This window comes from Callorhinus ursinus, unplaced genomic scaffold (genome assembly GCF_003265705.2).
Source record: "Callorhinus ursinus isolate GAN/ISIS: 27379988/994484 unplaced genomic scaffold, GSC_fseal_2.0 scaffold7, whole genome shotgun sequence".
NCBI classification, from domain to species: Eukaryota; Metazoa; Chordata; class Mammalia; order Carnivora; family Otariidae; genus Callorhinus; species Callorhinus ursinus.
The window spans coordinates 7,460,660-7,473,923 of record NW_027397069.1 but is presented as its reverse complement, the minus strand read 5'-3'; the positions used below and the strand labels follow the sequence as shown (position 1 = coordinate 7,473,923).

Below are 13,264 nucleotides of genomic sequence, written 5' to 3'. Positions count from 1 at the left end.
TTTAACTGAAAAGTAACTTAAAAGGTCTCTCAACTCAAGAATACAAATGAAATTCCTACTTGGAAATCCCACGCAAGAAGTTAATTAATTCACTGTTTTGACAATTCACTCTGGTACTGCCTATTTTACACTGTGAATAAACTATTTTGATACAATCTGGTTTCTACCATGGCTGCTTTCAGCTGAGGTGGAGTTCCTGGCCAAGAGTCACCCAGTGGGCCAATTAGCTGTTGATGCAAAGATAATTTTCAGTGAATGGTATTTTGGTCCTATCGTCTTGATCTATGGCCCAAATATACTTTCGTGTATTCCATCATTTTGAGGGGGGATATCCTGCATAGTGTTTTGGGTTTTTTGTTTTTAAATTGGTTTCCAATAATTAAAAACACCAAGATTTAAGTAAAAAATTATATTTCTGCATTTCTTGGGGGGAAAAAAAAAACCAGATCATCCGGAACTACCTTGAGCTGGTAGTTCTGTCCAGCAGCATCAGCCACAGCTGAGAGGCGCTGGCCCCATGAGACAGGACTATTTGTGCTCCTGTTTGTCATAGTTCTCACCATTCCCTCTTAGTCTACACTCAGGCCTCTTCTTTTACTTAATTTTCCTGCTTGGCTCCTGCAGACATCTGAGCCTGGACCCCCAACTTCTATTGCTGGCCTGATGAAGTAACAGAGTCTAGATTTACTCTCCCATCGTGACTACTGGAAAATGGAACAAAACTGATGAAACAACTGTTTTCAGATATTTGACAACAGGTAGGGCAGGCCTGGGACCCTGATGGACGGGAAATAAATGAGGTGAGCCCTAGCAGCACCTCAGTGTTCTGCTGGAGGTGGTATCCGGGTTGTGGCCCAGGAAGGGGAACCCGGACAGAGTCCTGCAGTCTCCCTGAGTTAATGAGACTGACCAGAGTTCAAGAAGACCAAGGTGGCTACAAAATACAGGACACAGTTTCCAGAATGAGAGCTCTCCCAGAGTTCGCAGCACGTAAGACAAGAGATCCAAATTTAGAAGCAGTGGAAGTCACGCATTCATTACGTGTACATTTTCTATTTGTATGTTATGCCTTAACAAAAAAAAGTTTACCAAAAAAATCAAAATGAAGGCAAACTAACCTAAATTTCAGGTCACTAGAGGTAAAGAGAAGATGGAGAAGAACAGGGAATAAGAATAACATCAGACCCCCAAAATAACATGAGCATCCAGAAGAAAACGGAGTGTCTTCAAATTCTAAGGTAAATTTCACCTTGGATTTCTACATACAGCCAAACTATCAATCAAATATGAATGCAAAACCAAAAATATTTGCAGGTAAGTTAATGCTCAAGAAATTAACCACTCAGACATGATTTCTCAGGAAGCTACTTGGAGGATGTGCTCTTCCAAAACAAGAAAGTAAAGCAAAATTGAAGAAGACACAGGATCTTGGAAACAGGGAATCCAATGCAGGGAGGAAGGCAAAGAGTTTTCAGAATGATGGCTATCCAGAGGCCAAGAAAGCAATTAGTCTAGGTTAGAGCAGGAGGGAGGGCTGCAGGAGCTAAAATCCCAGCTTCCATCATATAACTGACGAATAAAAAGCAGCAGACATGCCTTATCCAGCATTATGGAGGCACATCCCCAGAAAGAAGAGTGAAAAAAGTTGAAAGTAATCATTTCAGGGGAGTGAGGAGTGGGTGAGGTGGAGGTGTTGTAAGCAGGAACGTGCATGCAATGTTACCTTTCTGCACTGTTTGACTGACCCAGATGAATGTATTACTGGGATAAAGATGCAATTTAATTTTACACATGTGAGTATATAAACAAGTACACACACCTGAAAGTCAAACCAGACAGCTGTGTCTCCAGCCTCAATCACACTGGCCCCACAAAACAACCTTTCTTATAGAACCGAGCTTCAGGCCAATGTCATCAGCCAACACTGAGTCATTTTTAGGAAGAATTCTCTGATAATGGTGACTGCATCTATCGTGAGGAGTTGTCAAGGAGATTGTTCATTAAGCGCACAGTGCCCTCTGTATGAGGGCCCCCATGAGAAATGCCTGAATGATTTTCATCCTGAGATGACTCGGACAGCTTCTGACTAATTGGATTGTTTGCATCCATGTGCACTGTCCTGCTGAATGGGTCTCCCAGCTAGAAAGCATAGAGCCCAGCTTGCTACCCACCCACAGCAGGGGTCTTTAACACCTTTGCTTTTTTCTTAGCTAATTCCTCTTCATCTCCACCCTACCCAAACTCCTTGTTCATCTTCCTGCTTTCAAACTCACTTTAAATTCACGCGATCCTGTGTTTTATGGATCCTTGTATGTTACTGCCTTAGATCTTCCCGGAAAGTGGCAGGGGAGTGGGTGGATGGATGGGCAGATTGGAAAACTGGCAACTTGCTTTCAAAGACAATTCTATGAAGGTATGGAAGAACCTACATCAAACTGGTAACAGCAGCTCTCTGGGGAAGGAAGGGAGAGATGGGGATCCAGAGGGACCTCCAGTTTATCTGTACGGTCTGATTTTTTTTATATATAAGTACGTTATGATATGAGTACATTATGCATGATAAAAAATAATTTTTAAGAATGACTCTACAATTGGGGCGCCTGGGTGGCTCAGTTGGTTAAGTGTCTGCCTTCAGCTCAGGTCATGATCCCAGGGTCCTGGGATCAAGTCCTGCATCAGGGAGCCTGCTTCTCCCTCTCCCTCTGCCCTTCCCCCACTCCTGCTCACTCTCTCTCTCTCTCTCTCTCTCTTAAATAAATAAAATCTTAAAAAAAAAATAACTATACAACTGCAATAGCATATGATACCAAAATATCCAATATTGGCTGAATTCTTACCATCGGCCAGCACAGTTCTAAGCTCTTCACATACATTAATTAATCCTCTCAGTAACCATATTTGACAATTATCCCAATTTAACAAATGAGGAAACTGAGGCACAGAGGATCAATGATGTCTCCAAGGTTACACAGCTGGTAAGTGGTAGAGCAGGGATTTGAACTCAGTCTGGATCTGAAACCCAGTCTTTTGACTACCCTGCTATATTGGTACTATGATCGTAGTGAGAGGCTAAGAACTGTTCTGGATATTTCCAAATTAATTCACCTAGTCCTCTCAATGTACCCTATTAAGGAAACATGATCATTATGCACATTTTGCATATGAAGAAACTTTTGTTAACAGCCTATCCAAGGTTACACAGCTGTAAAGCGGCTGAGCCATTATCTTAGACACAGGAACTCGCATGCCAGGGCACCAGGCCTACTACAACAGAACTCTGCCGGCTTCATGGGCCAGCTTCCATCATGATGAAAAACAAGGCTTTACTCACCTGACAATCAGCCATTCTATTTCCACCCCCAATACTGCCACTTTTGGAAGTGTTTGCTTAAATCTGCTCATTCCAGATGGCACTCTTAACAGATAAGAAAACTCGACAATAGAACTCTATTCATCTTTACCTGAACCACGCCCATACAGGAATCCAGAAATATCGATCCTTTGGGTTCTTTGGAGATCTTTTCATCTTTATAAAAATTCAAATTGTAGGATCCGTCACCAAGTTGAAGCAGGTGGAAAAACCGTCTTTTAAATGACTGAGAGAAGAATACATACACAGCTATTATTTCAAAATGAAGAGAGTCACAATGTCTATCGATAACTCACAGCTGCATACATATGTAAAAACCACTTCTATTCCTTCCAAAACAAACCCAAATCTGGCCAACGCCCCAGGTAATGGTGAGTTAAGACTCTCCACCACATTTTAATAATTTCAGAGCATTTAAATTCTGAGGCGGTGGTTCACTTAACATGCATGGGTCATTTTTCTCACCCACAGAATTTGATATTTTTACATAACCACCCAAAAGCAGCGCAGTGAGTTCCAATTTGGGATGCAGTACAGAAGGATGGAAACTTTCTCAAATCCCCAGGGTTTCTCGCTCACACAGAACAGGAACTTTTCTCTGCCTCATGACACTGAATGATTTTCCAGCCTCAGGATTATGATGGTTAGCATTTCCCTTGAACTCTTTTTTATCTCCCTGTCCATCCTACCTCCCTTCCATTATTTCTCTCCTCTTTATTATTGATCCTGGTCTTTCTTGGGTCCTCCTTCTCTCCTGAATGGCTTTTTAATGCTAGTTTTGCTCTTCTCTTTGCAACCCCCTTCCAATCTAACAGTTTTCCCTTTGGTTCTCAAGTTTTGCCTTTCTTGACTTTGTCACAGTAGACCTCCCCAAAGTGCTTAGATTTAGCCCCTGGGTGATGTGCTTGGAGGTGCCACTCTGGCAGTGGATCCAGGGAAGAAAGCCCACATCGGCAACTGCACCTTCACAGCAGCCCCATGACAGTCTTGTCATGCTAGTGGTCGGAGGGTGAAGCAGGGAAAGTGGGTGGAAGTGGGACAGTACCAACGGGGGTCTATCACCAGGGAGGCATCTTACTAACCAGACAGTGTCGCTTTTGTCAGGAAGAACAGCATACCCATTCATTTTGGGCATTATTCCCAAGACCTGTAGCAGAAAGGGTTTAATGAGAGGGGAATACAGGGAGATGGGCCACCTTACCCTCATGGTCACGCTTATCGCACTGTTCATGTTGCCTTTGTACAGCCACCCGTGCTTGGTGATCCCGCCCTTCTGAGAACCGAGGGAGGCAGCATCCTAGGAGAGAAGGCAAACCACAATCGAGCACCTGCTACTACTAATCTTACTTGCTGTGAGTTTGGTCAAAGGGAAAATCATTCCATTGGTGCCAGGTTGCCCCATCCTGCCCCTTCCCTGGAGTCACCATCTGCCACAAGTCACTTTAGAGTCCGCTTGCCAGTAAAAGAGACGGAGAAGCCTAAGTTCCTGGAAAAGCTCTAGCCCATTAAAAAGCAAAGCTAGCTCCAGTCCAAATTTTTATTTTAAGTGTTTAATGAGCCACAGAAAGTACATACCATACTTGACCGCTCAGGTTGTAAGGTCTCGCCTGGTTTCATGAAAAATGTTTTCAAATTATACTCCCCTATAACTGGAGGACGAAAGCAAATTCCTGGAAAACTTCCCAGAGGCTCAGTTCAGGGGAAGGTGAATGAAGAAAGGAAGGAAACAGGAGGCAACAGAGAAAGGAGGGATGAAAGAAATGGATGGGGCCACAGCACGGAAGGACAGACAGACAAGAAGGCACAGAGATAGCGGTAGGAGGGGAGTCAGGAAAGTGCAGGGACATGGCTAGAAAAACAAAGAAAACTCGCTGGAGCAGGTTCTGACTCCAGCTGTGGGCTCCGGTGTAGCGACGCAAGCAGGGGGCAGCCAGCTGCTGCTAAAAATATGTTAGGCACGCACTCGTGCATCAGACAGACAGATGACATGTGAACACACACACATATGGTGTGGCCAGGCTGCCACACACTGACCCAGGGCCCTCCGCGCTCTCTCTCGTGTGGCTCCCTTCCAGCCTCCTTGCCTTTCTAAGGCAGTGTCCGGGGACACTTCAGTGTGCTCAGTGGCAAGAGAGGGCCACACGGAGTCCCGTTACCCGGCTCACACTTCCGAAGACTGGTCTCTAATAGTGATCTTTATTGCTGCAATCAAGTAGACAATTGCAGAAAGACCCATCTTATGTTCTGTTTTAGACCAGATCAATATTAGTATCGGTGGTTTAATGTTCTTATTATTAGCAGTAAGAAATAACTTACCTATCTAGGATTTTACAGTTTGTTGTGTGCCCTTACATGCATTATTTCAATTGGTTCTCCTCTTACTACTAATCAGCACCAAGTTTTTTTTTAGTATCTTTTCATTTGGATGACCACTTACTCTTCCCAGAATTATTTTAAAAGTGGTTTCTAAAATAATTTGCTGCCATGGATATTTTAATATTCTTGAATGGCCGGTGTTATGGCTCAGCTGACAATCAATCAATCAATCAGGACACCCGCCCCACCCAACTCACAATGAGGCATCTAATGGGGAGAATGAGAAATGAAAGAACAGGTTGCACTGACTTTTTATTAGGTTTCCCTGGCTCAGTCATCTTAATGCCCAGTTCTCTTTATGCAATTCTCCAAGAGTAGGGGGAGTGGGCTTGTTTAAAGAAAAGACAGGAAAAGAAAAGCTTCTTGGTACCATATACTTCACTCAAAGCCATTACTGAAGAAAGAGCCATTTAAAGCCTACTGGTGGCCAGTCAAGATATCCTGTTGAAAAACAACCTAAACTTAAGGTCTAAGTAATCTTGGTATTTTTTAACAATGTTGCCAAATCTTATCCAGGCCTTTGAAAATGATCTCAGAACAAATAAACAAGACAGGAAGAACTTGTACCCCTGAATAGTCAGGTTGAAAGGGAGCCCTTATTTCAGTCAATCCAACAATACATTTTAAAAAAACTCTTCCCCTGTTTCAAGAAACATTCCAATTCCTCTTTTGGCTAAATGCTGGTAATTTTCCAACAATCTTGCAATCTGTAAACTAAATCAATTTTTAAATCTGCAAGCAATCGCCTACCTCGTCTTTGTCAACCTCCTCATCAACTTCATAGACGTGAACTGGAAGTTTATCCAACTTGGCCACTTTGCTTTAAAGAGAAGAAAGAAATCTGTTTTATAATCTATGCATTTCTTCTCCCATCAGAGGAACCAACATTTAACAAATCCAAAGCTGGTGCACTCAGCTGAAGAATAAAAACAATCGGCATTACTGCTTTGCAAAGTGGGTGATTCCAGAGTTAGAGAGCCCCCAAAAGCCATGTAGAAAAGCTGGCATAGATATATTAAAAATGGGAAAGCGTAGGGGTGCCTGAGTGGTTCCATTGGTTGAGTGTCCGACTCTTGATCTCAGTTCCGGTCTTAATCTCGGGGTCATGAGTTCAAGCCCCACCACGTTGGGCTCTGTGGAGCCTACTTTAAAAAAAAAAAATGGGAAAGTATATTAATAAATGAAAACTTGGTCGAATAACTTTTTTTAAAGATTTATTTTATTTATTTGAGAGAAAGAGAGAGAGCGAGCACGAGCAGGGGGAGGGGCAGAGGGAGAATCTCAAGCAGACTCGGTGCTGAGCGCAGGGCCCAACTTGGGGCTCGATCTCACAACCCTGAGATCATGACCTGAGCCAAAATCAAGAGTCAGACGCTTAACTGATTGAGCCACCCAGGCGCCTCAGTAGAATAACTTTTAAAATGAAGTTTATAAGAGAAAATGGAAAATGGGATCATGGCCTTTAGAGTGGGAGGCACGGTCTTGATGATGACAGCGTTAATAACAAAAGCACAGTAACAGCGGCCTACATTTATTAAACAGTATGTTCTAAGCACTGGGCTTCACAACATGTATTATCTCCTTCAGTCCTTTAGGTGGTGGGGGCTGGTGTCAAGACCATTTAATAGATGAGGAGACTGAGGCTCACAGAAGGGAGAGTAAGCAGAGGACGCAGGCAGAGTACAGAATTTATGTTCTTAATCACTGTTAGAATCCTCCCTCTCTTACCACACAACTGGAAAATTATTAATGCCAAAGGTAAAATCGAACAGTGGTAAAGGTATCTCATCCAGTAAGTTCACTATATCTCATAGTCTGTTCTATGATAACCAGAATAGTATGAACCAGACTATCAGTGAAGATGGGTTAATCCAATCAAATGGAAAGACCTTAAAAATCCCCAAATAAGTATTGGGTAAATATAGAACTAAGGAGCATACCCATCTGGAGAAGATAATACTGGAAGGGAGTGTTTTAAGCTGAGGTTCAAAAAGAGTCAATCGGGAAGTTGGCTGAACACTCTTAAGGAGTGGCTGAACCACACAAATAGGAAAAACAAACAGCAAAGTCCACTGAGAATAGTTTCAACGGTTCAAACTCATAGATGCCCCAAACACAGAGGAAAAATATATCAATAGGGTCTCCATTATAGGTAAAATTTTCATTGGTGATGGTTACTTTTGAAATATAACCCACCGTTATTTGATTTTGATTTCGATTTTCTTAACCAGCTACACTAAATTTACCAACTGCATCATTTCAGGATGTACCATTTGGTAACTTAACTTCTCAAGACCTATCTACACCTGGTCCACTTTAATGACCACTAATCAATCTAAACACACTTGTTTTTGGTGTATCCCAGAACGCATTAATACTTTAAAGAAGGTAAAGAAAAACAGTCTGGGGAAATATCTGCTCTTTGATTTATTTTTCTTTTTTAAGATTTTATTTATTTATTTGACATAGAGAGCAAGAGAGCACAAGCAGGAGGAGCAGTAGAAGGAGAGGGAGAAGGAGGCTCCGCACTGAGCAGGGAGCCCGACGTGGGGCTCAATCCCAGCACCCTGGGATCATGACCTGAGCCGAAGGCAGACGCTCAGCCATCTGAGCCACCCAGGCGCCCCTGATTTACTTTTTTTTAACCTAAAATTTATTCACTATAAAATGCTTTTGATGTCTCTTCAAAATAGTCTTTCAAAGATAAAACACACTGTAGCAGTTTCTTTGTCTTCTCCTTCTCACTGAAGGTACTTTACCTGTTGTGTTTTATCAGTGGCATCCCGAAAAGAATCACTGGCCATCACTAAACCATCCATGTGTTTTTTTACCATTTACCAATCCCCGAGTGCTAGGTTTGAGTCCTACTTTCAAATACCCTGGAAATAACAGCTATTCCATATACATACAAACCATCTAGAAATATTTTCTCCAATTACTCTGATTGCATATGAAGTTATATACCTCCCTAAGCATTTCAAGTGCAAAAAATTGTTGCCCGTGTGTATGACCCCACTTGTGGGGTCTGACCATTTACTCACTTTGGAAGCTGTCGAAACTCTCCCGAGTAATCTTCAAATTTATAGTTCACAAGATGCCAGTCAGAGTTATAGGTTTTGATGCACTATGGGGGGACAGATAAAAAGAAAAAAAAAAAAGCATAAGAGGAAAAGAAAAAAGATATGTGATGGCTTTTGGAGGACGTTTGGGAAGGTTTATGAATGCACACCCACACAGACATCAAGAAAAATTCTTTCACCTCAACCCTCTTGTGCCTGAAATTCCACCATCAGAGGTTCCTGTAAAGCTTAAAAATCACTAAAACACTACCCTTGGGAACAGGGTCACTTTAAGTTACCATCATTCATGATCGGCGAGATTTTGCAAGGGGACAAACTTCACGTCAGTTGCTGCATTTATGTAACAAACAATGTACTGCTTCTGACTTCAAAGCCCTTCGTTCTTAAGAAGTCATGTGCCCTCTACTAGAACATGAAATGGATAGAAAGGGTGAACCTAAAGACCCTTTCAGGATGTTTAGTAGTGTTAGAACTAGCTCTGTTATTAAGTATATTAGAAATCTGCCCTCGGTTTTTCCCTCTATTTATAAGGGCCAGAGTGAGGTTATTGGGAGAAAAGATTCAGATTCCAGTTCACAATGGCACCGTGACGTCACCTTGTGTGCACACATATGTGTGAACCAAAGTAGGGAGCTTTACCTTCTACCATGACACTAACCTACACACTGGTGTGGGGGCCAGGGCAGGCTGCCCCAAAATGTACAACAATGGCAGATTGCTTATTTTGAACTGAAGCTACTTGGGAGTCAACCTGCTCAAAGGACACTGAGACCCTCCTCTGTCCCCGTGAAAGCCAGAAACAAATCGCCCATATGAAAATTACTCTCCTGTACCAAGAAGTAAAAAAAATCCTTATCACCAGAGGTAGAGACTTGAAAGTTGAGAAAGCTACAGAATTAAACCTCATCATTTTTTTCTCATCTACTACCTCAGCCTAAATTCTGCTTAGAATTCCTTACTAATTAAAGCTCCCAAACACCTGTCTTCTTTATCCTGTCAATTCCTCATAGATTTATTGTCTTTTTGTCTAAAATGTGTAAAAAACTGCCTGCCTTGGTCATTTCTTGGGGTTTCAGTTTCATTATTGGACCTCCATGTGCACATAATAAAATTTTGGGTTCTTCCCTCCTGTTAATGTTTCTCGTATCAAGTTAATTCCTACATCAGCTAGAAGAAACCCTCAGAGGGAAAAAGTAAGTCTCTACATCCCCTACATTGCATTAAACTACCTTACTACCCAACAGACTCAACGGACCAGCATGGTGTCTTTCACTCATCTATCCAGGATGATCCACTGAATAGTGCCATGACTCGAAAGACTGTAAGACTGCATCCACCAGAACTTCAAATATGAATGAGTCAAAATCAACAGGGGAAGTGTGTGATTAAGTTACCATCAGCTAAATTGATTTTCTGTGTAGTCAGCTCTTGGCTACACATATGTAAACTTCAGTGTGGAAAAAAAAATTGAACGAGTAAGTAAAATGAGTGCCTTACCTAGTTGACTTGACTCTGGCTGTAATCAACATCATGATCAAAGTGTCTGTTCTGCTTACTTCACGTCATCATTTAGAAGGCCAACCTTACGTTTCACAGCTTATGCCTGAAGGCCTTCTGAAGCAAACTCCCCTCCACACCAAAGTCATTAAAATAACTACAGCAATGCCGAGTGCCTCTCTCGTGCCAGACTCTATGCTAAGCACTCTACAGGCAAGCTCGTGAAGGGCAGGCAGTATAAGATTTTTATGTTATCGTTCTGAAAGCAGAGAAGGGTTAAGAACAGAGTTGGGTGGGGGAGCGGAACAATTTTTCAATCATCTCTTTGCCAAGTAGTGACAAAGGTTTTTAAATACTATTTTATTCTTGTAAATGCTTCTCAAAAATATTTTCGAAGCATTTTCACATTGAGAACATCAGACATCCACACTCAAAGTCACATTCCAAACCAAGTGTGATTTCAGAATTACCTGTAGGTTTGGGTTTTCCCGCTATTCTCTCTAGGTCCATTAGCACGGCCAAGTCAGCTCTGACCAGGTGTGACACAGGCCTGTACACACACTCCTATTCTCTATTCAGCTTTTTGAACAAGCACAGCAACTAAAATCATACCATCAAAGTCTCTGGCAGGACATTAAACCTACTCTGAAATATGACATGTAACTGCCCAGCTAAAAAATAAATAAATAAGCAGACACTTGTATACAATCGGTGCACTTATGAATGTAACACCTGAGTGCCCAGATTTTTAATATCTTAGGTAAAACGTGTAAGAAAGATAATGACCGTGTTTAAATATTTTACGTCATAAGAAACTATAAAAAACCCAGTTAAGCACGTTAGATAGCCAGAGAGTCATTCATTTAATAAGCCCCTGTTGACAATGCACACAGCAGATACCAGCTAAATTCAAAGGCTGAAGCACAGAATAAGGCAAGCAGCCCCACCCCTCTGGGGATGTAGAAAGTCTAGGAGATGAGGGGTTACATCAGAAATCAGCATCCAGAGAACAGTAACTGTAGAAAGACAGGGATCCGACTGGCTGATTTCATGACTGACCTTTCCAACTTGCGAAATTCAATAATATTTTGAAGTTAATACTGAAAGGTTTTTGCAGTTGTTTTAAAAAGAAAGCCATTAAGTCATTCTCGGCTGGACCAGAGGATGGAGAGGAAGTGCTGTTGCACTCCACCCTAGTGGCAGGGTCCCAGGAGGCCTTAGTTCTGTTGGCTGCAACAGCACAGCTCGAAGCTGTTACTGCTCAACCTTTGGTGATTGAAGAACTGAATGGAGGGCTGTCCCTCCAAAATCCTATCTATTAAGCAATTGGGAGAACTGAATTAGTAATCAACATTGCTCCACGTTTTAAAATAGGGGGTCAACAAAACTCTTTCTGCAAAAGGCCAGATAGTATTTTCAGCTTTGAGGGTCACACGGTTGCCGCCGCAAACACTCAACTCTGAGTTATAATGTGAAAGTAGTCATGTTAACGGAGGGGTGTGGTTGTGCTACAATAAAACTTTATTTACAAGAACAGGCTGCAGGCCAGACGTTGCCTGTGGGTCCGTCACAGTTTGTCCACATCCTGCTTTAAAATAAACATTTAAGACTATATAAACATATCTGGCTCTATTTGTCCGGAATTAATTTTACTAATATAGTAGCAAAGAAAGTAAGACAAGAAGTTCTTTTCAGAGGACGAGGGATCATTACTTTTACAATTTTAAATACATATTTAATTTTTCGAAAATCTCAATGGAACTAAATATTGTGACTACGATCTTGTTACTTTGATTGCTCTTCACTTTTATAAGCATAACTTCCTTGTGGTGGGCAAACTTATTGATGGGCATACGTATCATCTAAAAATCAATTAGAAAAATAGGGATAAAAATCCATTATTTTTAAATGAAGGAGCACTTCAAGAAACAAAATTAAAAGACCTAATTAGTTCATGTTATCTAAACGCACCTGGAAGAAGAAACAAACACCCCAAGGCGGGGGGCGGGGAAGCAGTCTAAATGCAGTAATTTCTCTTTCCTCTATAACAAGATAATCATTATTTGTATGTTCAAACAAGAGTGGTAAGAATCGTACATTGATCAGAGATAGAGTCAGGCTCCGCTCAGTATCATCTGGCACTTCATGAACATTGAACTAGTCTTGAAAATAAGTTACAAGTATAAACATATAAATGAAGTAAATGAATACATAAATGTGTGTGCTGAGTCTCAGCTGAAAATAATCAATAACAAAGCCTCTGCCAAAGATTTCCAGTGAGTTCATAAGAGTTACTCCTTATTCTACATCTCTAAGTTCTGCAGAATTCATGTTTTAAACAGCCGTCAGAAATGACCCCCTGTTGACATTTCTGTCCAAGCTTCAGGCTCTGAAAACCCTATACTATTCTCCTATTTTAACTTCCACTACAAAAATGTAATTATGTCTCTGACACTTTCTTGAAAATATCATTGAAATTTAAAGAAGGGGGAGCGTTAGTGAAAAGTGGCTTTAAAATAAGGTATAAACTGATGTAGAAAAAGCACATTACCTCTGTGACAAATAAGCTCTGCGCTTCCTCTTGCGCATCCGCAGGAACCGTGGAGCACATATACCGACCCTGTCGCCGCAGAGTGGCAGTCTGTGGAGGAAAGTGTGGGCACAGGGTTTGGTTACTCCAAGATGGAAAGGTGCTAGCCAGCCTCAGGGTGCAGCGGGGCTGCACAGGGACACAGTCACTCTGGTCTCTGCCAGCCCCGCGCTTCTTCCTCCTTGGGTCACGCACAACAGATCCCTTTGGGCACCAGAAAGTTCAAAGTTGGGCGCCTGGGTGGCTCAGTCATTGGGTGTCTGCCTTCAGCTCGGGTCATGATCCCAGGGTCCTGGGATCGAGTCCCACATCGGGCTCCCCGCTCAGCGGGAAGCCTGCTTCTCCCTCTCC

At 42.0% G+C, this 13,264-nt stretch overlaps 1 protein-coding gene across 23 annotated transcripts in view; it reads right to left on the bottom strand.

The window, feature by feature from the left end:
• Window positions 1-13,264, bottom strand: part of DOCK9 (dedicator of cytokinesis 9) — a 284,204-nt gene that overhangs the window by 125,906 nt on the left and 145,034 nt on the right. For all 23 annotated transcript variants that reach the window (XM_025874651.2, XM_025874654.2, XM_073894372.1 and 20 more), the window contains exons 3-7: window positions 12,875-12,964; window positions 8,788-8,870; window positions 6,497-6,566; window positions 4,572-4,667; window positions 3,462-3,596 (exon numbers count right to left, since the gene is read on the bottom strand). In XM_025874651.2, coding sequence (XP_025730436.1) covers window positions 3,462-3,596; window positions 4,572-4,667; window positions 6,497-6,566; window positions 8,788-8,870; window positions 12,875-12,964 — 474 coding nt within the window. The remainder of the gene's footprint in view (window positions 1-3,461; window positions 3,597-4,571; window positions 4,668-6,496; window positions 6,567-8,787; window positions 8,871-12,874; window positions 12,965-13,264) is intronic.